Source organism: Vespa velutina, chromosome 19 (genome assembly GCF_912470025.1).
Source record: "Vespa velutina chromosome 19, iVesVel2.1, whole genome shotgun sequence".
Taxonomy (NCBI): Eukaryota; Metazoa; Arthropoda; class Insecta; order Hymenoptera; family Vespidae; genus Vespa; species Vespa velutina.
The window spans coordinates 2,105,777-2,130,527 of NC_062206.1; the positions used below are offsets into that span (position 1 = coordinate 2,105,777).

The following is a 24,751-nucleotide window of genomic DNA, read 5'->3' on the forward strand; positions in this document are numbered from 1 at the left end:
CAGTTCCATTGCGTACTAACGAAATCAAGCCGTCAAAATCAAAATGGCTGAGCTGATAGGAATACCATTGAAGAAACCGTCCGACGTAGATATTATTAAACCATTAACAAACGTTATTAAATCGACATACAGTGGTGGAAATAATCAAAAGGATTATACCGAAGCAATTCACGATTTAAGTGTATTAAGGAACAACGCATTATGGCGAGCTTTCGAAAAATACGAGAGTTCGTTGGAGGTTATTTACAAGTATGACTCATTCAATTTAATTATTACTCTGATTATATCGTTTCATGCAATATTAATAAAGAGAATCAAAATACAATAATTTTAATAACAATATACGAATTATCTTTCTAATATTATATTCTATATTTATTATTATTAAAATAAATTATAAAACTGACAATGTATCTCTGTTCAAAGCTGTTTAATAAAAATGATATACATATTTTTCAATATATTTATATAAATTAATTGTTTGCAATATAAATTGTCATTTGAAATGATCATTTAAAATTATAATGCAATTTTATAATATTATGATTTATAGATTATTTTGTATATGCGTTAATAGATTTATTACATATGAAAATTGCATGGGCACCATTATAATCATTGTTTTCAATTAATCATTTTTAAAATAATATACTAGTGCATATATTGTATACAAAGAAATACATGATTCTTTTTATCTTTTTTTTTTTTTTTGTAGTTATTATGACCAACTATGTGCTTTAGAAGGAAAGATACCTGCACACGAATTACAAATACCATTTAAGTGGAAAGATGCCTTTGATCGTACTATTTTTGGTGGAAAATTAAGTTTAAGTAAGTATTATTAAATTATTCTTTTTACTTGCCTCTTATTTTTTATATAACAGATATGAAAGTTACCACTTAAGTTATAGATAAGATAAGATTTTAATTTTGATTATCATTATATCTTTCGAGCTAACATACATATGCACAATAAATTTAATAAAATATTATAATATATATATATAAAATTGGCAAAGTTTTTATATTTAATTAATTTAGCAGAGATATGATCAAAATTGAACGAAATTGTTTTATATATCATTTATTCTTATAATAAAAATTCACATAATATATTATTGTTCATAAATGTGCTTATTGTTTATAGCAATTAGCACTTTGGCATATGAAAAGGTTTGTGTACTCTTCAACATTGCTGCATTACAAAGCTCTGTTGCTGTAACTCAATCTTTGGAAAGTGATGAAGGATTAAAACTGGCTGCTAAATTGTTTCAAGTTAGTTTTTTTCTATATCTACAATTAATTATTAAGATGTATACATATATATATATATATATATATATATGATTTAGTTTATTTATATTTGATCTATCATTAAATTAATAATAATTTTAGCAATCTGCCGGTATATTTAATTTTTTAAAAGGAAATGTAATGATGGCTATTCAACAAGAGCCAACTCCTGACATTAGTCCTGAAACATTAGGTGCATTATCCTCATTGATGTTAGCACAAGCTCAAGAAATTTTTGTCCATAAAGCAATTCATGATTCTATGAAAGATGGCATTGTTGCAAAATTAGCTGCACAAGCTGAAGAATTATATGCTGATGCCTTAAAGTTATTCCAGAAAGAAATTTTCCGTGCATTTTGGGATAAAGAATGGATTCCATTGGTAAATACTTTATTTATTTAACATACTAATATTTTTATATTAGATAATTAATTTATATTAGACAATTCTTTTTTTTTTTCACATTTTATTATTTTAGATCGCAGGCAAGCAAGCTGGCTATCGTGCTATGATGGAATTTTATCAGTCGCTTGTATGTAAAAATAATAAGAATATAGGAGAAGAAATTGCAAGATTAGAGGTAAATTTTATAATTATTATACAATTTAATATGTTTCATCATTAACAAAAATATATATGTATATATATATATATATTTTTAGCATGCTGTGGAATTATTTAAAGCTGCTCAACAACGATCTAACAAGCCTAATTTATTCCAAGATTATGCTAACAAAGCACAAAGGAATTTAACTGAAGTTAAAAAGGATAATGATTTTATCTATCATGAAAGAATTCCAGATGTTAAGAGTTTAGAACCAGTTGGAAAGGCTAATGTTGCAAAATTACTTCCATTGCCTGAAAGATTCAGTTCAAATTTTAAAGGTTTCATTTATTTCTTTTGTATTATCTATTATTATATTACGTTAATATTTATATTGATTTCATATATTAAAAATGTTTTATGTTTATAGATCTCTTTACGGAATTATTGCCAGTTGGTGTGCATCAAGCTTTATCGTCTTATGAAGTTCGCCGCAATGAACTTGTTAATGCAGAAATATCTAAACTACGAGAAATGACACAAGTTCTTAATAGGTACAATTATTAAAATATAGAAAGACACATATTATTAAAAGATTATTATGTTAAGATACTATTATAAAATAAAATATTTTTCATTTTACAGTGTGTTAGCAAATTTAAATTTACCAGCAGCCATTGAAGACACAAGTGGAACTGAATTACCGCAATCATTGTTAGAAAAAGCAAATTATGTACGAGAAGGTGGTGGTAAGGCAATTTTGGAAGCATCAATGAAAGAACTTCCAGAATTATTACAACGAAATCAGGAATTATTAGATGAAGTAAATATGAAATTTTATTATAACTATTTTAACACAATTATTTAATCGCTTATCAATTTTATTTTTACTTTTGATATAGTGTGAACGAATGCTTCAAGAAGAACGTGAATCTGATGATCAATTGAGAGAACAATTTAAAGAACGTTGGACAAGAATATCTAGTGCTCGATTGACAGAACAATTTATTGCCAATACACGTAAATATCGTGAAATTATTAATAATGCTGTTTCTGCAGATAAGGTAGTAATACTTTCTTAATATATATATATATATATTTAATCTATAATAAAAATGTATTTTATACTGATGGAAATTTCTTTATTATCTTTATCAATTAGGAAGTTCGTAATAAATATGAAACTCATCGAGAAGGTATGGAAATCCTAAGTATGGATGAAAGTCAAATATCTATGGCTGTCCCTAATGGTTCAGCAGTACAAGAAAGTAATATAGTGATGCAACTAAGAAAATTGATGGAAGATGTAATATCTTCGATTGTACAATTCAATTTATGTTTTTATTTATTATACATCAGATATAAATCAAATTTACTTTTAGGTAGAGACACTGAAAGCAGAACGTGATGTAATTGAAAGTGAATTAAAATCAGCTACAACAGATATGAAAACAACATTTTTAAGTGCTCTTGCCAAGGATGGAGTGATCGACGAACCAAATATATCCGTTGAAAATATTGGAAAATGTTATGGACCTTTGCAAAAAGAAGTACGAGAAAGTTTATCTTGTCAAGAAAAATTAATAGCTGATATTCAGGTATAGTATTATGGATATATTACACTTTAAACAATATCTTAATTTAATTAACGATTAATGTGCTAATTTCAATCATTAATTAATTATTTCATTGATTGCTGAATTATTGACGAACTCATCAGTAGTATTATTTTCATTGTACTTTTTTTTTTTTTTTTTTTTTTTTTTTTTATTTATTTATTATTATTAAGGAAAACAAGTGAAATAATTCTGATTTTTACAGAATGCTCATACAAAGTTCACTAATGAACAATCTGGTAGTGGTAGTTCAAGAGAAATAATGCTTTGTAAATTGGCCTCTGCATTTGATGCATTTAAAGAATTAAAGAGCCATTTGAATGAAGGAATCAAATTTTACAATGATTTAACGCAGGTAATATTAATTATTTTTTTATCATAAGTGTTTATCATCATCATTAACTAAAGCATCTTCAGATGTATAAAAGTGAAATGATCTTGTTTTCAGCTATTAGTCATTTTCCAAAATAAAATATCGGACTTCTGTTTTGCTCGTAAGACTGAGAAAGAAGAATTATTAAAGGATTTAACCACTAATTTAAGTCATACCGGTCCAGCCACAACGCCAAGTATTCCATCTCATCACGAAGGTAAAAGAATAATCAAATTTAAAAAGATTTCACTTCAAAATTTTATCTTTATTATAAAGTAATGAAAAAATTTCTTTTTTTTTCATGTACTTTACAGCAAGTTCGAGTCAAAAACAATCTAATCCAGAAAATCCGCAAATGCCAAATTTACCATACCCTATGCAACATCCAGGAGCTATGCCTGTACCATATGGTGCAAGTCCTATTGCTCCGTATCCAACTTATATGCCTCCACCTATGCCAGCAACATATAATCCATATGCAACGATGCCATATCCCGGGCAAGGTATATTAAAAAATTTCAATTTATGAAATATTAATATTTATTTTCTTTTATATAATCAGGTTTTATCCTTTTTTGTTTTCCCGTTTTTAGGTGGTTATAATCAAGCTTTACCTCCAGGTACTTATGGTGGTTATACTGGTTATGGTAATTATGCTACATTACCTCGATATGGTGGTTCAAATCCACCAGGACAAAATCCTTGGTGAATTAAAAGTCTATTTACAATGGATGCTGTGATGGGAATTAAAATTCATATTCTATATTGAATATATTGAAGCAACAGAGAAGTTATATATATAATTCTATTGTTTCCACAATTATGTTATTACTAATATTGAACGCAAGTGAAATATTTTATAATTAAGTTTTAAACAGATTAAATTTTCTTGTAATTAAATAATATTGTTAACATTAATAGAAAATTATTGTAAGTATTTTTCAATGTATATTAAATGATGCCTTGATTGTCGCTTCGTAAAATATTAATTGCTTATTTGCAAATCATAAATATATATTTTTTAATGTAATATAATTATTAGACAATTTAATTTTTAATAAATTTTTTGTCGAACAATAATTTCAAACTTCTTTTTTAATTCCGAACTCCTCTTTATGTAATATACTGCTTACGTGTAAATAATTGCAGTAATTATTATTTAATTGATACTTTATTATTAAATAATAATTTTTTAGTTGTTCTTTTCATCGAAAGAAATTAATTTTGAGAGTGATTAAATATATTCATTAAGTGTTGTTTTATTCATTATTGAGATTATAAGTATTTAAATACAAAATTAATTACATATAATTAAAAAACTCTGTCGTAATTTCGATATTACATTGGCAAGTTTTATCGTTTTAAATGTGCCATATCTTTTAGAAATAACAAAAACGTGTGTCATATCCTTTATAGATAAGAAATTATTATGAATATAAAAGAATAACTGTGATGTATGAGAGAGTATTGATAGAATTATATTCTTTATTACATTACAGAAAGAAACTCACTTGCCCCTCTGTTAGAATAGACTTTATTACATTTGTAAAAATTGTATTATTTTAAATGATTAATTATATTAATGAATGATTAAATAAATACTATAATGGGGATGCTTATATACATATATATATGTATATATATGTATATAAAGATAAAAAGAATTAATATTCATATATAAAGAATATGGAAATATACACGACAAACTGATATCTCAAATATAATTTTTATAAAATATCTTTTAATTAGTTCATATATTTTAAATATTTATTGCTCGACATGTATTATTTTTTGCTGTAAAATAAAACTTATTCATATTATCAGATTAAAGATTTTTTTGTGTAATATATGACTACTTTAAACACAGCAAGCATCCACATTACTTACACAAAAATGTGATCATTTTGTGTAACTCTTTAGAAATATTATGATTTATATTAATAAATCAGCATAATATTATATGTCTAAAAACTAGCATACACACACACACATTTTTACAAGTTCTCTAAAGAACAATATTTGTGAGGGCAAATAAAAATATTATTGTTGTTACTTTTTTTTTTTATTACAGATGTACCTTAAATGCAACAATTTTGTTAAACCACGTTCATATCATCTAAAATTTACCTTCTTGTTTTACTTTTAACGAAACTAATAACGAATTCTTTTTTTTTTTTCTTTGACATCTACAACTAATTAATTAAACAGGGATTATATGTAATACGTAAAACATCGAATATTTTAATAGAACCGGTAGTCTCAATTATTCGCCTTAACTGATTTTTTAACCAATGAATGTATACATTACAAAAGATTGATTGTGTTGCTGGTCCTTAGACTTGCCTTGTTACAGGAATGTAGAACAGCACATTTAGAATATTATATGAAAATGGAACTACATATTGTTTTTCTTTAACATATATATGCATATTAATAAACTTGTCCTTTTCTTATGATAGTCACTTTCACTTTAGAAAATATTAAAACCAAATTGCATGATATTACTTTATAATTTTTTCAATAGAGACCACCTGTTTGTTCTTGATATACCTCAATTACATCATCATTTTCCATTTCCAACTGAAAATAATTAGTCGCCATCTAAGTTCTGATACATATTAAACTTTTTAATCATGATATACTTAAATGGAGACACACACTTGTTTTTCTTTTTCTTTAATTTTCATATATTAAATCGCATAAATTACCTGCTTTGGTGTTTCATCATCATTAATTCTTTTACCATCAAAAAGAAACCTCAGCGATGTCATAGGTACTCCCTAATTAAAATCAGAGAAGATTATAAAATTACTTTTATCGTATACTATAATATTTTAAAATATTACATTGAAAATATTATATTGTCAATATTATATTATGGAACATACAAAATACAAATGTATATATATATATATATATATGTATATGTACATATATCTACACTATACCAAAGTAAACAGATGTATAAATTTGAAAGATTTCCTGAATAAAAGGAAAAGGGGAATATTTATGATTGAAATAAAATGAGAATAAAGAAGGTAAAAAATAAAAAAGAAACACTAACCACACGATCACTGTACGATTTCTTAAGCTTGCCCATTTGGGTGGTCATCTTTACCCTAAAGTGAATTTCGTTGCTGTCCTAAAAAGATAATTCACGTAACATTGAATTTGCTATATATTACTGAAGTAAAAAAAAAAATAGTATGGAATAATTCTCTATTCTTACATTTCCGACGACTTTTAGCTTGATGTATTCAGAATTCGCGTCTCCTGGGCCGGCTTCAGGTTTCTGTTCCTAATTCGCAAGGTTAGATCGGTTAAATTCGGCCAATCAATTAAATAATTCACAATGCATCATAAATATTACATTGTTAATGAAGAAATCAGAATTTCATTTATCGAGAGAGAGCTTACCTGATTCTCGGACATGGTAATTAATTAAGAGTATAATAATTCTTGACCACGCGCCAGAACAGTAACTAAACACAAGCACGCAATATGGCGGCGCGCTTTTGTCAGTTTCACAGCCTTCTCTACTTCAAAAATAAAAAATTTTTAACGTTTCGTATATTTACGTTCTAAAACGCATGTTATAAAGTGCACTGATTTTGCAGATAATATCTTTTCTCTCTATTTATATATAACGTACAATTTTCTAACTCAAATTTAGATTTTTAACAAATATCCAACTTCGGACTTATCGATAATTTCAATAATAAAATGATATTTAGAATAGAATATTAATTTAATATTAAATGAAAGTAATATTCAAGAATGCCTTCGAGAACCTTACCGTTGTAATCACTATAATCGAATATGTGTTCTCAAAAGCTTGACGCGCTAACGGATCATTTGTATTGTAAACTATTAAGCCTAATACACAAGTATTTTTATTGAGTGAGATATTAAATTATTTTAAACAAGTCTATCATTTATTCTACTGTTCCTAACGCGCGATAATTATATGTTTCATAATTAAAACTTTTCTTTTGTTTCTAATTAATTCAATTCATTTGAAATACATAGTAGTTTCTTTTAATATTCGAAATATATACACACACATATATATATATATATATATATAAATAATTTTCATAGTATAACTCCTTAAACTTTAGATCGGCTAATAGTTAAAAATCTTATTTTACATTTTGATAAATAAAATTGGTGTTAACAATTGTCATAATGTTTCATAAAGTGAGAAATTATCAACAAACATTTTAATTATAAAACTATTCTTAAAACATATGATAACGTAATAATTATTTGTATATATTTATTTTATAGGTTATATCACGTGTGTGTATTCGAACAAATCAATTAAACAATATACGTTTTTTTTCACCAATAATCGAAACGAATACTCTAGAAAAAAGTATGTAAGATTATTATTTGTTTAATTTCTGTTATGTGTATTATATCTAACAATATATATAATATATTATATATTGAATGAGATATGAAATATGATATTTAAATAAATTTTTATTAATATTATTTTAGCTATTAACCAAATAACATTACTTGGAAGAGTAGGTGGAGTTCCACAAGAACGTGGAACTGAGAAACATCCCGTAGTGATTTTTTCTATGGCAACTCATTTCAATTATAAATATGAAAATAGTACATATATATGAATTTTTATAAATTTAATTAGATAGAATAAAATGTGATATATATCACTTATTTAATACTATTTGCAGATGAATTCATTCAAAAGACTGATTGGCACAGGATATGTGTTTTTAAACCTAGTCTTAGACAAAATGTAACTAATTACTTAAAGAAAGGACAACGCGTTTTGGTAAATGGAAGATTAACTTATGGCGAATTTAAGGATGATGAAGGAAATATAAAATCATCAACGGCTATTATAGCAGATGATGTCATATTTTTCCATTAGTAATAATAAAATAAAAGATCTTTTGTAATTTTAAAATATTTTAATTTGAAAAAAGAATTGCCCCTTTTTATAATTTTAGTTTTAAAAATTCATTGATGTGTATACATTAATGAATTATGAAAATATATATGCGTTAAAAGGTAAAATGTATACATGTAGAAAAGAGAGAAAATGATATGATAAAGAAAGAAATATTTGAAATATAAATGAGTTTACATAATTAAATAACACTTTCATATTTTATGATATTGCATATATTCAATATAAGCAAATGACACATGCATATTATAGAAATAAATGTTTAAAAGCAAAGATTAAAATCTTTCTTTTTATAATTCATTGTTGAATGATATCTCTATCGAATTATATAGCCGAGACAGTGGTGATGTCGATTAATCGACCTTAACATTTAGAATGAAAAATTACAAGGTATCTAAAATGTTGCGATGTATAATTTATTGTTGGAAAGTGCTTAAACAATATTTAAGTCATTGCAGTATCCATGGTGTTAAATATCTTGTTTCTGAGAATAGTTTATATATCGAACGGTAAAATAATTATAAATAATTATTATAAATAATTTATAATAATAACATTTTCTTTTGTACTTTGAAGATTTTTCTGGTTATTCTTTTGTGTACTGAGTTGGTGGGGTTGTACTGTAGTGATCAAGGATAGTATCTATGAATATATTGAACACCCAGTTGATGTTACAACAGAAACATTATATATAAATTGGGAAACTCCATTTCCTTCAATTGCAATTTGCATTAAGCATTCTAACGAATTAAGAAACAAATACAATATTAAACAGTAAGCTCATAAAAAAAATAATAATTTTAACAATATATTATAATAATATTAATTTTTTGTTAAATATTCATCATGCTTTTTTTCTCATAATTATCACTTTATATAGATTACCATCAAAATTGGAATTTTCATCATCTGAGAAAATAGACGATATTACTGCTGAGGAATTATTGAAAGGCTATCAATCAGTATACTTATCGTTATTCTGCTTATTTACAGATTTAAAAGATATATATATATATATACATAATAATAATAATAATAATATTTTTATAGTTGCAGATACAATGTAAAGATATATTTGCTAATTGCAGCTGGAACAATATAAAATTTGATTGTTGCAATGAATTCAAACCATTGAATAAAACCGGCGCTGGTTATTGTTACGTAGTTAATTCTCGACATATCAAACCATACGACAATTCAAATATTAAATTTTGGATTAATCGTACTACTGAAAATGGAAATCTTGTGATTGATCTTATAGTAAATAAAAAATCAAGTAGTTATATTCCTCGATTTGTTAACGTTCGTATTTTCTTTCTCTTCTCATACTAATTATTTAAACGATCATATATACATTGTTATACAATATATAATTATATAATGTAGGCATATATATTGGATAATTTACAATTACCAAATGTAGCTACTTTGGGTGAATATATAGTTCCATCAATAAGAAAAGGACAATCTACTCGAATTGAATTTTTAATGATACCTATTTTTAACGAACAATTCGTATCATATTTTTCAATGAAACAAAGAAATTGTCGATTTAGTCATGAAACTGATAAAAACAGTATATTCGAATTTTATAGTAGCGATACCTGTGCTATCGAGGTAAAAATTTTTAATAAATATTATAAATATTATATATATTTATATCTTCATATTTTTATCATTCTTTTAATAGATATATATACAAAAAATGATTGAGTATTGTGGCTGTGTAAGTTTTTATTATCCTGCTCCTACCAACGCAAGAATCTGTAATTTAACGGAATTACAATGTTTGTCTGAAAATAAAAAAGATATTTTATTGCTAACAACTATAAAAGAAAGATGTTATCCTCAATGTGAAGAAAATACTATGAACATGTAAGAAGAAGTCCTATCATATATATTTTTTTTTTTTTGTTAAATTAACAATGTAATGATTAATTATAATATAATTTTGTCTTCACAGATACCATAGCAAGCCCATTCAGTTCAATCATATAGATAATGATGTAGCAAGAATGGATTTTATGTCAGTATCTCGCCCCTTCTTACAATATCGTCGATACGTCGTATACAGCCTTTTAGATTTGATAGGTAAATATGTTCAATTAGATCAAAATAATATTTAAAATGAATGAATTTTTCTGTCTATCTCTTGCAACTGCAATCAACATTATTTGATCTTTTGACAGAGCAATATGTCATTCTGTAAGATATCATAAAAAGAATTTGTCAAGAACATAAGAATATCTTATCAAAAAATATTTGGAAATTTAATGATAATATACAGTGTGTACGTAGATTAATGGAAAATTTCTTTACGAATAATCTCTAATGTAAATAATAATTAATATTTTATTCAGTTGCAGTAGGAAGTGCTCTTGGATTATTTATGGGCGCTAGTATTCTCAGCTTCTTTGAAATACCTTATTGGCTTTGTCTTCGTCGTGATCAAATCATATGAATATGATTGATTTATTTCGAATTTAAAGTATCAGATAACCAAGAAAATTCGTGCCAAATTTAATCAATAAAAATAGATAATATACAAACAATGGCAAAATATGGAAATGCCACGTATTTTCTTGATTATCTGTTATAAACATCTTTTTTTATAAATAAACTCAGATTAAACCTATACAATATAATACAATTTTAATTTAATCATAAACTCTTATCAATAACTTGGTACAGTAAAGATCAATAAATCACTGTTAATAAAAAATACGAGTACTGTAAAAAAAAAAAAAAAAAAAAAATACTTTAACATATTGCATCGAATATTGTCTGTAGTATCCTTATCGGTAATTTAAATAGGAAATTATCATTCATGTAGAGGTAAATATCTCATAGCAAAGTTTCAAAGTAAACAGATAGACATATCATAAATGCATCATATTCGTGAAAGCTTTATTCAATGCTATATAAAAAGGAACATAATAGGAATCTACAGGAATTAGAGAGAGAAAGAGACTGCAGAGACTGCAGAAACAGCAGAGAATGTCTAATAAACAAGTTCAAATTGTATCTAATTCTGATTTAGAATATGAAGAAAATTTAATATCCAATCAGAATGTGTTTCATCATTTGTTGACTGCAGAAGATATTCAAGAAATAATTTATCGTGTTTTTAATAACAACATTGAAATCATAAACTATTCTCTTCGACCATATTCCAATGGTAAAATTGGCTTTCTTGGTTCGCATCAAAAACTTTGCATTACGACGAGACATAGGAATGAGAAAAGGACATTCATCTTTTTTGCGAAGATAATACCATATGATGTACCTGATCAAGCAGATTACATAATAACAAAAGGTATTTTCAATAAGGAAGTAATATTTTACAATGAAATAATACCAATACTATATGAAAACTATCAAGGAGAACGTTGGTCACCAAATTGTTACAAAGTAAAAGATAATTATTTAATATTCGAGGATTTACAACGAAAAGGATATACAATGCGAAACAAACTCTTCAATGAGGAACTTATTACTGCAGCTTTGACAACAATTGCACAGATGCATGCAGCATCATTAATAGCAGAAGATCGTTTGGCAGTGCCTTTGAATAAAATCTATCCTAATGCGTTTGAGGAGAAAGGATTTATTTGGGCAGGGCAAAATAAACAATGGATTGATGCTGGAATTAAAGTAGCTGTTGAAATTGCTAAAAATCTTGGCCTTGATTCAACCTTGATACCAATAGCATCACCAAAAATCATGGAAGCCATTCAGTCTTCTACAAAGAAATCAAACGTGATTAGTCATGGTGATCTCTGGGCTAACAATTTGATGTTTAATAACGATGAACCTCCGAAGTGTTTGTTAATTGATTTTCAAATAGTCAGATACTGTCCATTAGCACACGATGTATCTCAATTACTTTATCTATGTACATCTCGTAGTTTTAGAGAAACACGCGAAAAAGATATGTTGAAACATTATTACAAAGTTCTTTGTGAGACTTTAAAAATTCATCAATTTTCTGGACAATCTCCTTCTTGGTCCGAATTACTTCAAGGAATAGAAGAACAACGTTTAGGTTCTTTGATAACTGCCATGTTATATTTTCCAACAGTTTTAATGGATGAAAGTTTGAGTACCCAAATTATGAACGATTCTAACAGATATTTGGAATATACTTTTAATGATAGAACCAATATTGTGATCGGTCATATGAAACAAAATTTGGAATATAATAATAGAATCACGGAGACGATTGAAGAGTTAATTAAAATTGCTAAACGTCTTAACGAATTACCTGTACCATGTTGATTATTTAATAAATTAATCTTTTTTTTAAAGATCTAATAAATTTTTTTTTTTTTTGTAAAAGAAAACGTTTAGACTTACGTGTATTTAATTTTCTAAAACTTACCATTATTTTTGTATTTGGGTGCTCTACGATAAATACATCTTATTAATTAAAGACTTTAATATTATTTAAATAATGTATACAAAATATGTTTTATTTTTCAATAATTTCTTCGTCTGGAAGTATCGTTGATAAAAATGACCAATTATGATGAATTAATCGTATGTTTGATTCATCGATATTGATATTCATTGGAATTGGTGATGGTTCACGTTTTATTGTTTTTACATGTTTAATATTGTCTTCGTTTTCCTCTACTTCTTCATTTTCTAGATCATCAAGATTATCGAGATTATCAAGATCGTCCGATCTAAAAAATATATTTCATAGAAATTTACATTTTCTTTTATTTTCCATGTATTTAATTATTTTTAATGTAATATATATAATCAAATTTTTAATTTTTAATTACCTTGAAAATTTATCATTCGAAGATTGATCTTTTTGCGATAGTAAAGACATTATAAAAGTTGCACAAAGCATTTTCATCGGTGGTAACGTATGAGCAGCGACGTTAAAAAGCTGATAAATAAAAAAAAGAAATGAATTATATTATTCTTCTTAATAAAATATTATTTAATTTAAGTATTTAAAATCAACTAACTGATTAATATTTAAATGTGTAATTCTATTTATAGAAAAATGCAAATTTTAAGTTGATATGAATTGTATTTAAAATATCAACAATACGATGAAGAAAGTAGTAACATAAGTAGTATGAGAAAAATAACATCAAGAAATATAGTAGAATGAAATTGAAAATATACTTTACTGAGACCATAATGAAGACAATTATGGTTGGTGTAAAGTACACGTATTAATTCTTCAAATCTCTTTTCATAATGATGCAACAAAGATACTATGATCTCATTCATAAAACGATAAACTTAATCTTATCTCTCTCTCTCCCTCTCTCTCTCTCTCTCTCTCTCTCTCTATATATATATATATATATATATTTATATATAAATATATAAATTGTGTTGGCAACTAAGTGATTGAAGATTTTGTTTCCGCAATGACTTAGTTGCCAACGGAATAGAAAATAATTAATTTTAAATTATATAAATGATTTTTTATATTGTTATATTCATATTAAATGAAATAACTTTTACCATAAATTAATCTTTAATTTTGTTATTTATATTGTATTAATTATTGGATCCTATGTAATAATAGGATAAATTTAAAAAATATCTATTAATATAACATAATATATCTATTAATAAACACTTGTGTATTTGATTGATAATTTTCAAAGAAGGTAATTTCTGAATTGAAGTTAATATACAACTGGAGAAGAATGTTGAATGATGTGTTTAAGAAATTTCAGGAAAATGAAGGTATGGGTTATGAGATTATAAGAAGATGGGAGTTAAAGCCAAGCAACTCCTATATTAAAATCATGGCAAGATCACTTTTTAACGACAGTTACATCGAACGTTGAAACTCTATCATAAATTATAATAAATACATTTTATATACATATTATTTATCAATTCTTATTGTAAGATTTTGACTTCAATTGTTGTTTGTTTCATGGTGAATATTTCAATTGAAAAATTTAAGAAAAGAAAAGAAAAGAAAAACAAAAAAGAGGATTTATTTTAACTTAAATATTTTTTTGTGAGAAGATTTTGCCAGGATATTATTTTCATAAAAATGAAATTGTTTGGAAAATATTTCTTCTCTTGCTTTTTCATATTGACGTTAATAATAATCATTACAAATGGATCTTACTACTGATAAGGAAACGGTAAGTATTTTTTATCCGAAAATCAATTCTTTTCAATAATTATTTATAAAATTTCGTTTATAGACAATAAAAAACATGAGACAAATTCCTCAATGGAATTATTTACGTTATAGAAAATTTAATCTTATACGTCGTTATCGAAAATATTTATCAAGAAAATATTGAACTGTTTCATGTTTTTATATATATATACATACACGCGCGTGAGCGTGCGAATGATATAAGAATTCTGTAAAAATAAGCAACTTTTATACTGTATGTGTGATGCTATAATGTGAGATATAATTATTGAATGAACTTTTATACATATATTTCTTACCTCATCTGTTTTTTCTTTTCCTGAAATACGGAATGATTCATGAAAGAATGAAATGTTTTCTTCCTTATTTGATACAGTCTGAGATGCTACAAAATTACTGAACGGCGTTAAAGATATATTTTGATTTCTAGAGAAAATTTCTAAAGCATCTCCTATTTCGGATTCCGATTCCAAAGCCAACAATTCCTAAATATAAAAATCAATTATTAAATATATCTTCATTTTATTATTAAAATAATGAGAGAATAAATATTGTAATTATTATTTTTTTCTTCTCATATTTATATATACAAAACATACTTGATTTGAATCTATAAAATATAATTGTGATTTCTTTTGCCATAACTTGTAAGAAGAATCTTTACTATCTTGCAAACGTGGTACAAAAACAGCTCCTAATATTGAACTATCAGTTTCAACGATTGATTTTTTTACATATACTGGCGATGAATTATGCGGACTAAATACGTACACTGAAAAGAAATAAATAAAGAATTAAATAATAAATATAGTCATAAAAAATGATAATACTTACATGTATTATCTACTGTGAAAACAGCCATATAAATAGATTTTGGATCGGCTGTAAGTTTCGTCACGTTTAAAGAAACACTCCACATAATACTTAGAGATAAGATATTCCAGACAGCAATATGTTTATCCGAAACAACGACAATAAGATTGCAAGCTTCCTGTTTTCCAAATTCAATGCGCCTAACAAAAAATACAATGTGAAATTTTTTCTTTTTTTTAATATATCACGCGATAATATTTTAATGATATGGTATTACATTATGGTATATGGATATTGACTATGCCTAAGGCTACTTTTCAAAGTACATGTATCGGGTTCCCAAATAGTCAAAGATGAGCCAAAACCAATTCCTAATAAAGAACCATCCATAGAAAATGCAGCATCTGTAGCTGATAAATCATGGTAATTTCCTGTACCATAACAATGCCAATGCTTTGTTTTTTCTAAAATAAAATAAATCATGTTTATTTCATAAAGACAATAATATTCTATTATATAAAACATTTCTTACTATAGATTGATGTTGGCTCTATGAGATTCCATAACTTAAACTTTTGATCTTTTCCAGTAGTTACTACTAAGGAATCTTCATCACCAAATAATGAGTTTGGTTGAAATTGTAAAGCATTAATTCCTAATTCATGTGGAAGTTCAACTGATGTATTTAATGTAAAACTGTTGGAGTTCATAATTAAATTTAAATTATATAATAATGCAATAGTTTATATTATATATATATATATATATATATATATATATATATTATTTATCTACATTTATATATAAATACTATTTAACTTACAGTTGTTTCTTCATGTCAAATATCCAAAATTTTAATCTTACTTCTGGAGTTGAAATTTTATCATCACGTTCTTCTACCGTAGCCATCCATGTACCATCGTGATTCAAAGCTACTTTTGTTACTTCTGTGTTTAAAATATTTACACTACGTTCTTGCGTTATAAAATTTTCAGCTGTTATGTGAATCTAAAAATGGAATATATAAAAGATTATATCTATTAAATCCTTCATAAGATGTACTTGCATATTTTAAACACACACATATATATATATATATATATATATATATATATATATACACAAACTAAGTAATATAATTACATTATATAATAGACTTTTTGTATGTGTGCTATAAAACTGAACATGTCCTGTACGACTATTTAAAACAAGGCTATTTGTACGTGGATCTACTACAAGTCCTGCTGGAAATAAATCTTTACAAGATAATGCAATTCCCCATGTAAAATTTTGTATCACAGATGTCAATTTTCTTTGTGGATTTACAACAATAATACCTGTAAATAATTTTAATGTGACATTAAGAATATATTTATAAAATATTAATACATATATTCAATTATATATTTTACCATTATCTAAAGTGGATACAGCAACATAAATATTATCTGGTGCAATAGTCAAATGTTTAATTGGTGCTGGTAAACGAGGTAAAAATGATTTTTCTAATGGAGCTCCAATAGTCCATTTTACTAACACACACTCTCCACCACCAGTGTACATATGAACACCTATAATACATTTATGTGAGTTAAACTTTTTCTTAATGAATTATAGTTGAAATATTTAATAATTTAATAATTACCCGTTTTACTAAAAGCTATCTCTGTTACAGGCAATGTATGCCAATGATATACTGCTGTATGTGGCCTAGTTAGGAATAAATTTTTCCATAATACTACACGTCCAGTTGAATCTCCTGTAGCTACACATTCATCTTCAGGATGTCCAGCAATACATGTTGGTATCCTACCTGTTTTTCCTGTTTTATGCCTAATTTTATATAAATATATATAAATTTATAGATACGAATAAAAATTAATTAAATAAGAAAGTATACATACAATTTGTCAACTAAATTACGTGAAGGATTTAATATGTGCAAATCAGTATCATGAAGAACCGCTACTAAATTATTTCCATGATTTCCTATTATATCAACGTAATATTCAGGATTTTTTATACTGAAAAAATGTAAAATATATTATTTTTTTTTTTTTATTACAGTAATTAATTTAAGAAAATACTTACAAAATAAAAGTAGTTTTACAACACTTTCCATCTTGCAAGTCAAATAATAGCAAATATATCTTGCTATTACCTTTCGTGGTATAAGTTATTAGAACTTGTGAAATTTCTCTATCAATTGCATTTTTATATTTTACAATATGAAAAGTTTTAACTTTGGTATGTTCTTTCGAAGAAAAATTTAAGTTCTGTAAAAAGTTATAAAATACAATTAGAATCTTTGATATATTGTAAAACTAAATATAACATTATAAATTATATCAAACTATACATACTAATGTTTTTGTAATAATGCCACTTTGGCAACTCCAAAAATTAAGCTGCCCATTATCTGTACAACCTATAACTGTATTAAAACCATCAGGATATGGAACAATACCACTTATTCTGCGACTTATACTCTCAAACTCTTGCACAAAATCTCCAGTTTGCGTACTGTAAGCTCGTAGGGTATGCTTCCATATGACATATAATGTTCTATCACAAAGACAAATTTCGTTTGTAAGTCAAAGATATTTTGTTAATTTAATAAAAGATATATCGATTTTTAACATTTTAATATATGTCATTATTAAGGCACTTAATAACATAACCTATACTTACTCTCCATCTTCAGAAAATAATGGACGATGATCGATTATACTTCCACCACCTTTTCTCGTTACAATTAAATTATCTACATCTAATCCGTTATTATTTATTGATTTAGATAATTTAATTGATTTCATATGCATTTTATCGCGTGTTATAAACTAATAAACAAAATCACATGTACAACAACCCATAACCTAGTATAAACTAATTACAGAGCTTGTCTCTTACGACGACAGATAGCGCTGTTAAAAATATACGCCTTCTGATTGGATGATAGAATTAATACTAATCCACCCAATCATATTTTTACGTACGAAATTCAAAATAATATTTAAAATTTGTTATTTTTCATATATAATAATAATAAAAGCATAATTTTTTAATTAGCTGAAATTTACAGATTCAAATTAATGTGTTTTAATAATATTAATAAATGACATATATAAATAGATATTAATATCTCATATCTACAAGATAGAAGTAGAATACGTATTTTATAATAATATCTAAACAGTAAGTTATAAATAGAAAAATAATTATTTTACACTATACAATATACATATACATTATTTAACATAAATATTACATTTGTTTATATAATAAATTTGTATATTCAATAGATCTATCAAATAGATACTATTAACATTCTACTCTATATGATAAAATGTCACCATTGAGTTTGAAGTCATACTAAAATAAATTTAACAAAAAACAAGAATTTATTAGTTTTGACCTAATCTTTGTATGGAAATCAATAAATCTGAGATTGTAATATGGCTTTTGATAATAATGTACAAAATGTTGCATTAACTTTCTGACATAATGCATCTGCAGATTTATCACCTAAAGCTGCTTGAGCAGAATTAACCCTACCTAATTGTAAGAGCAATACTGTAGTATCCTCAGCGAGTGGTGGAAAAGCAAGACATATTCTTGTCAATGAAGGTAATACAGGCATAAATAGAGATACTCGATCTTTAGCAGGCAATACTCCTAACAAAGTTATTAGAGTATTTATTGCTAATCTGGAAACACTTAAAGCTTTTGGAAGTGCATATTGAATTGCTAAATGTGAAGCTAAATCAACAGCGAATACTTGTTTTTCTGGTTCAGGTTGAGATAACAATTCAGGGATCCAATCAAGACAAATATGCATAGATGGGATTCCAGAAACAGTAATTGGTAATAACTCCCTTGGATATCCCTGCAAAACATGTGTAAATTTAAATGTAATACATTAAATATTTATAAGAGTTACTTTTTTTCTATATTAATAAGATATACCTGAAAATGGACTAATTTAGCCAAAGAAGGATCTGCTATAAATATTTGATGTAGGTATGAACAGATAACACTTCGAATTTCTCTTAAAGACCACATCTGTCCAGGAATTTGTCTATCTTCTTTTGTTTCCAAACACGCTTCCAATAAAATTTGTACAGCAGCACTTTCTTGACCAGCTATCAAAGCTGTTTTCAAATCTTCTCTCTCTGTTTCACTTGATAATTGACCAACTTTTTCCGTTAAAGGTCTATCTTGTGTATGTCTGGATAGTTGAGATCGTGATGCAGCTAATACTGCTTGTAAAATCCTAGTATAATAATTTAACATTGAGTTAACATTTGATTTTATCAATTTTGATATTTATTAATTGTTACAATTTACCTTAGAATTACTGACAAAACTGGAGCACATCTAAAAACTCTTGTATCACATCTTAATACTTGTAATGGATCTAATACAATATTTTCTTGCGTAAGAAATATATTCTTGACTACCATATTTTCAACTAATAACGTATTTATAGATAGAACCCATAAACATCTTGGCAAAACAGTATTTAATCTTAGCCATACTTGTTTATAAAGTTCTGTAAAAATAATATTTTCAATATAATTATATTTTTAATTATTTCTATAAATGTGTTATTAAGTTTTTAACAATTCAACTCACACACAAATGTGGTCTTACCTTGTATATATCTTGGAACCCTATCATTGAGTATAGCTTTAAAATAATGTATTATTATTTCTGTGTGTGGCCAAATATCTGTTGGCTTCATTGCCATCAATTGTCGCAATAATCTTCCTGTCCTTGATGGACATTTATTAATGTGACTAAATGCTTCAACAATTGCAATATCAGTAATCTTTGTACTTTCATAATTTACGATAGGAGAATCTATATTAATCATCTCATCATCAAGCCAATCATCTACTAAAGACAGGTGTGGAAAGTGAGTTGCCAATAGTCTAAGAAGAGGTGAGAATAAACCAGCATAATTCACTTGATCTCTCTGTACCTGTTGAAGGAGATACTTTATCGGTAGTTCAGATAAAAATTCAGTTGAGTATGATTTCACTTTTCTACCTTGTGATATAAATATATGCATATTGGATAATCTAACATCTTCATAAAGTAACAAGTAATATAACAATAACAATTGAGATGTCAGTGAAGGTTTTAATGTATCAATGTCCATATTATGCATTTCTCCTTCCACAATGTTCATCAGATTTTTCTTAAAATCAAAATTTGCACCAAAAACACTATTTTGAAATACTCTTCTTATTTCGTCTTCAGTAATTGGTTTGTTTGTGTGTTCTGATGTTTTATTATTTGTTACTAAAATAGAATTAACGTACACCTCAACTAAAGCTGGCAAAACTGGATGTAAAGGTGGCACACTATCACACATCTGTCGATAGATCCAATTCTTGATGGGTACTCTATGCTTTGCAAATGCTCTTGACTTTAATAATTGATGTATACAATGTACTGGTAAAAATCCAGGAATTGTTGCATTTAAATTTGCAGTTACTGGCACTTTAACAGCATGAGAAGTTACTACTTGCTCTGTAAAGATCTCTTGTGTAAAAATTTGTTTCATCCTTGTAAGATTATTCGGTCTAATTGGTATTTTCATACCCAATGTTGCACACACCAATTCACAAATAGCTGACAATTGATTACTGTGGAAATGAATGGCCATTAAAAGAAGCATTTCTCCAAAGCTTGCTGTCACACCACTAGCACTTTCAAAATAAGCTTCTTCACGTACTAGCCACTGTACCCATTCAATACTACGCTTTTCAAGGCTATGATGCCCTATTAAGGAAGGACAAGCTATAAGCATACAAAGTCCTAGAGATACGAATCTTACTCCAGCTGGTGATGGTGGAGGATGTGATGTTAGCAGTTGAACTATCATAGAAACTTCATCATCTTGAAATTTAATACCTCCAATACCTCTTAAAGCACAATAAAGTCTTAAGAGTGCACTTGCTTGAACAACTTGTGATTCATCTAATTGGCTATCTGTACTTTGTAAAGCAATAGCTTGTAATCTTCTGAGTAGTTCTTCTCTCAATGATTGTAATGCGGTATGGGACTCCCACTTTCGTTTTTGTCCATTTCTTATAAACATTGCTATCCATGTTCTAACTTGTTGATCACTGCCAAGTAATAAACCGGATATAAAAGCAACAATATCGCTTTCTGGTTGTAATGTATTCGCATGTTCATGTTCTAGACTTAAAGTAATTGCCAATGCAGGCATTCTACAATATTCCACACATTTTGCTCTTATAGCAAATGCTTGACTTGGATTCATTTCACATAACATTGTAAGTGTTGATGTTCTAATTCTCCCTAATGCAGATTCTTCTTGACGTTCTCCATTAGCTATCAAATGTCCACACACTTCTGAAAAACTGTCAGGATTATTAGCAACAATCCAACAAATAATATGTGGACCGTGTTTCACATGTAAAAGCGTCTCCGTTATATCCAATATCGACAAAAGAGTTGGCAATTCAGCAAGTGCAATACATATAACATAACTAATTTCTTCCATGTATACAGCATTGTCGAATAAATCAGATTGCTTGATTTGAAAGTCTTGATTCTTTCTAAATTCTTGAATTTGCGATGCTATGAATAAAATTTCACTTAAAACCAAACGTATTCTACGTGTAGATTCACTTCTCTCAAATTCCAATGCAAGACCACTTTGCAATGATTGTGCTAATACACTGTCTGCTTGTATGCCTCCCAATTTTTGTCTTAAAAAATATATCGTATATATTAGTTAAAATATTCATAATAATATATTTAATTTATAAAATAGAGAATATAAATTTGTATTATATTCTAACCTTAATTGTTGTTCTTTGCGTACATCAGTTTCCAAGGCATGAAAATCGATAGAAAGTAATGCAATTATAGAATTAACTGATTCAATTCCAGACAAAATTGATAAAACTTCTTTTCTTGCTTCTACACATTCTTTTGTTATATCCAAAGGGGTAATAAGACTCATCCTAACCAAACATGGTAAAATCGGACGAATTTCCTTGTGCGAACATTTTGATAATTCTTTGATATTTACATTTTGTATCGCTGTAAACACGTGAGGAGAAACGCGTGTATTAACATGCATAGAATATGTTTGATTTTTTCCAAATTCCAGCGACATATTCACGAAAAACAATCTAACAATCTTCACACTAGAACTATTGCTTTCAAATGTACATGTAAGTATGTTAAGGCTGTATTTCGCCCCTGCTTTTACAATATGGTTTACGCCACAATGAGAACAGGCGTAATTCTTGACCGATTTTTATGAACAAGGTTTCAATTTAAAAAGGAAGGTTTAATTTAGGACCTTGATCTTTCAAATTTTCGAATAAGCTTTATTCTTTTTTAAAAAAGTCGTATTAAAAAATGGTGTTTATTTGAGGAAAGTTTATGCAAAAATAAAAAGCTTTTTTAAAAATTTGAAAAAGCAATTTCCCAGATTAAGCTTTCGTCTTTAAAATGAGATCTTGTCTATCAAAATTAATTAAGAATTATGTTTATTATAATTGTTGGGATAAATGCTGTTTGCGACATTTTTTGGAAAGAAAAAGTTTTGTACAGTGGCGCCTCTTGAAATTTGCGACAAGAGAGAAGAAGCTCGTACACCTTTTACTGAATTTCATATCATGATAAATAAAATATGTTTGTTACGTGAAGTAGCGATTACCTGCTTGTTTGTATATCTATTGCATTGGCAACTAAGTGATTGCGGAAAGTGTAAAATCCATCTATCGACAAAATCCGCAATCACTTAGTTGCCAATCCAATATATATAAGTAATACTAATATATTTTGAACCATTTCAAAAGAAAAGAAATGCATTACACGATATTCACACGAAGAAGCTTATTCATTCTTTGGTCAGATGATTCTGTGGCAAAAATAAAGAAATTCGTATCCAATGTTACAAAGATTGTAACGCAAGACAAACATAAAATAATTTCGATATAAAATTACAATACTTCAAAATTTTAATCTCACAGTAGTTGGTTTTGTGTAATATAAATATAAACGCGCATCTTCTTAACTTTGACAGTTATTGAATTAGTTTTCTATTTTATTCCGGCGAGAACGTTTCAACACTCTCTTTATAAACGTGAAAAGTTAAAAATTACTTACAATAATTTTTTAAACAATATATAATGTACCCGGATTACAATATTCTAATACTTAAATAATAGAACATTCGCTTAAACATTACAAATACCAAGCATACGAGGAATTTGAAATAAATATAATTTAAAATTCCAATATTTAAAAATTTTACTCTGGGTAGCTGAACTTGTGCACTATAAACATAAACGAGCTTTTCCTTAACTTTTAACAGTTGCCGTGTTAGTTTTTTCTTGCAATCCGACGAGTGCACAACGTGACTCTCTTTTTCTAAACGCGAAAACTTAAAAATTAGTATTTTCGAGCATTTTATAATTAGTTAAACATTTTTCATGTACGCGGGATAGCATAGAGTAATATTTAAACAATAGTACATTTGTTTAAACATTAAAAAGACGGAAACGCGAGCGGAACTTAGAATAATTGTAACATATTATTCTATTACTTTAAAATTTTACTTTCGGAATAGTTGGCCTTGCATAATGTAAACATAAACGCGTCGCATCTTAACTTTGACAGATACCTTGACAGTTTTCTCTTGCACTTCGACGTGTGTACATCGTAACTCTCTTTTTCGAAACGCGGAAACTTAAAAATTAGTATTTTCGATCATTTTATAATTAGTTAAGCATTTTTCATGTACGCGGGATAGAAAAGAGTAATATTTAAACAATAGTACATTTGTTTAAACATTAAAAAGACGGAAACGCGCGCGGAACTTAGAATAATTGTAACATATTATTCTATTACTTTAAAATTTTACTTTCGGAATAGTTGGCCTTGCATAATGTAAACATAAACGCATCGCATCTTAACTTTGACAGATACAGTGTCAGTTTTCTCTTGCACTCCGACGTGT

The 24,751-nt window shown here is 26.8% G+C and overlaps 7 protein-coding genes across 10 annotated transcripts; 4 read left to right on the plus strand and 3 right to left on the minus strand.

The window, feature by feature from the left end:
- LOC124955750 (programmed cell death 6-interacting protein) lies at positions 1–4,697 on the plus strand. The gene is made up of 15 exons (XM_047510634.1): positions 1–249; positions 716–831; positions 1,148–1,275; positions 1,396–1,674; positions 1,772–1,873; positions 1,956–2,178; positions 2,268–2,391; positions 2,483–2,660; positions 2,740–2,901; positions 3,000–3,143; positions 3,220–3,435; positions 3,659–3,808; positions 3,902–4,043; positions 4,141–4,329; positions 4,420–4,697. The coding sequence occupies exons 1-15, from the start codon at positions 44–46 to the stop codon at positions 4,533–4,535; spliced, it is 2,475 nt and encodes an 824-aa protein (XP_047366590.1). The 5' UTR covers positions 1–43; the 3' UTR covers positions 4,536–4,697.
- A 1,172-nt stretch (positions 4,698–5,869) lies between these two features.
- Positions 5,870–7,658, minus strand: LOC124955652 (small ubiquitin-related modifier-like). 3 transcript variants are annotated; one of them, XM_047510381.1, is made up of 6 exons: positions 7,623–7,658; positions 7,244–7,362; positions 7,056–7,124; positions 6,891–6,968; positions 6,535–6,606; positions 5,870–6,434 (listed from the first exon to the last, which is right to left on the minus strand). In XM_047510381.1, exons 2-6 carry the CDS (start codon positions 7,256–7,258, stop codon positions 6,417–6,419), a joined length of 252 nt encoding a protein of 83 aa, XP_047366337.1. In that variant the 5' UTR covers positions 7,259–7,362; positions 7,623–7,658; the 3' UTR covers positions 5,870–6,416. The 3 variants fall into 3 exon arrangements, with proteins under 3 accessions (XP_047366337.1, XP_047366335.1, XP_047366336.1); XM_047510379.1 differs by having other exon boundaries at positions 5,870–6,406; positions 7,623–7,650; XM_047510380.1 differs by having other exon boundaries at positions 5,870–6,406; positions 7,244–7,365; positions 7,623–7,638.
- Positions 7,659–7,756: 98 nt separating this feature from the next.
- On the plus strand, positions 7,757–8,770 carry LOC124955651 (single-stranded DNA-binding protein, mitochondrial). The gene is made up of 4 exons (XM_047510378.1): positions 7,757–8,026; positions 8,117–8,204; positions 8,333–8,452; positions 8,533–8,770. The coding sequence occupies exons 1-4, from the start codon at positions 8,015–8,017 to the stop codon at positions 8,730–8,732; spliced, it is 420 nt and encodes a 139-aa protein (XP_047366334.1). The 5' UTR covers positions 7,757–8,014; the 3' UTR covers positions 8,733–8,770.
- Positions 8,771–9,012: 242 nt separating this feature from the next.
- Positions 9,013–11,274, plus strand: LOC124955653 (pickpocket protein 11). The gene is made up of 8 exons (XM_047510382.1): positions 9,013–9,280; positions 9,348–9,545; positions 9,652–9,733; positions 9,822–10,073; positions 10,158–10,388; positions 10,462–10,646; positions 10,735–10,862; positions 11,132–11,274. The coding sequence occupies exons 1-8, from the start codon at positions 9,147–9,149 to the stop codon at positions 11,230–11,232; spliced, it is 1,311 nt and encodes a 436-aa protein (XP_047366338.1). The 5' UTR covers positions 9,013–9,146; the 3' UTR covers positions 11,233–11,274.
- Positions 11,275–11,758: 484 nt separating this feature from the next.
- Positions 11,759–13,109, plus strand: LOC124955650. Its single transcript, XM_047510376.1, has one exon. It carries the CDS (start codon positions 11,769–11,771, stop codon positions 13,047–13,049), a length of 1,281 nt encoding a protein of 426 aa, XP_047366332.1. The 5' UTR covers positions 11,759–11,768; the 3' UTR covers positions 13,050–13,109.
- Positions 12,818–18,637, minus strand: LOC124955649 (WD repeat-containing protein 75). 2 transcript variants are annotated; one of them, XM_047510374.1, is made up of 15 exons: positions 18,430–18,636; positions 18,102–18,303; positions 17,830–18,014; positions 17,643–17,762; positions 17,384–17,571; positions 17,151–17,309; positions 16,882–17,075; positions 16,562–16,746; positions 16,271–16,434; positions 16,016–16,202; positions 15,760–15,938; positions 15,525–15,697; positions 15,225–15,410; positions 13,562–13,671; positions 12,818–13,459 (listed from the first exon to the last, which is right to left on the minus strand). In XM_047510374.1, exons 1-15 carry the CDS (start codon positions 18,558–18,560, stop codon positions 13,243–13,245), a joined length of 2,580 nt encoding a protein of 859 aa, XP_047366330.1. In that variant the 5' UTR covers positions 18,561–18,636; the 3' UTR covers positions 12,818–13,242. The 2 variants fall into 2 exon arrangements, with proteins under 2 accessions (XP_047366330.1, XP_047366331.1); XM_047510375.1 differs by lacking the exons at positions 12,818–13,459; positions 13,562–13,671 and adding an exon at positions 14,360–15,134 and having other exon boundaries at positions 18,430–18,637.
- A 134-nt stretch (positions 18,638–18,771) lies between these two features.
- On the minus strand, positions 18,772–23,087 carry LOC124955648 (integrator complex subunit 2). The gene is made up of 5 exons (XM_047510373.1): positions 22,578–23,087; positions 20,392–22,484; positions 20,086–20,290; positions 19,705–20,011; positions 18,772–19,624 (listed from the first exon to the last, which is right to left on the minus strand). The coding sequence occupies exons 1-5, from the start codon at positions 22,895–22,897 to the stop codon at positions 19,172–19,174; spliced, it is 3,378 nt and encodes a 1,125-aa protein (XP_047366329.1). The 5' UTR covers positions 22,898–23,087; the 3' UTR covers positions 18,772–19,171.
- Between the last annotated feature and the right edge of the window lie 1,664 nt (positions 23,088–24,751).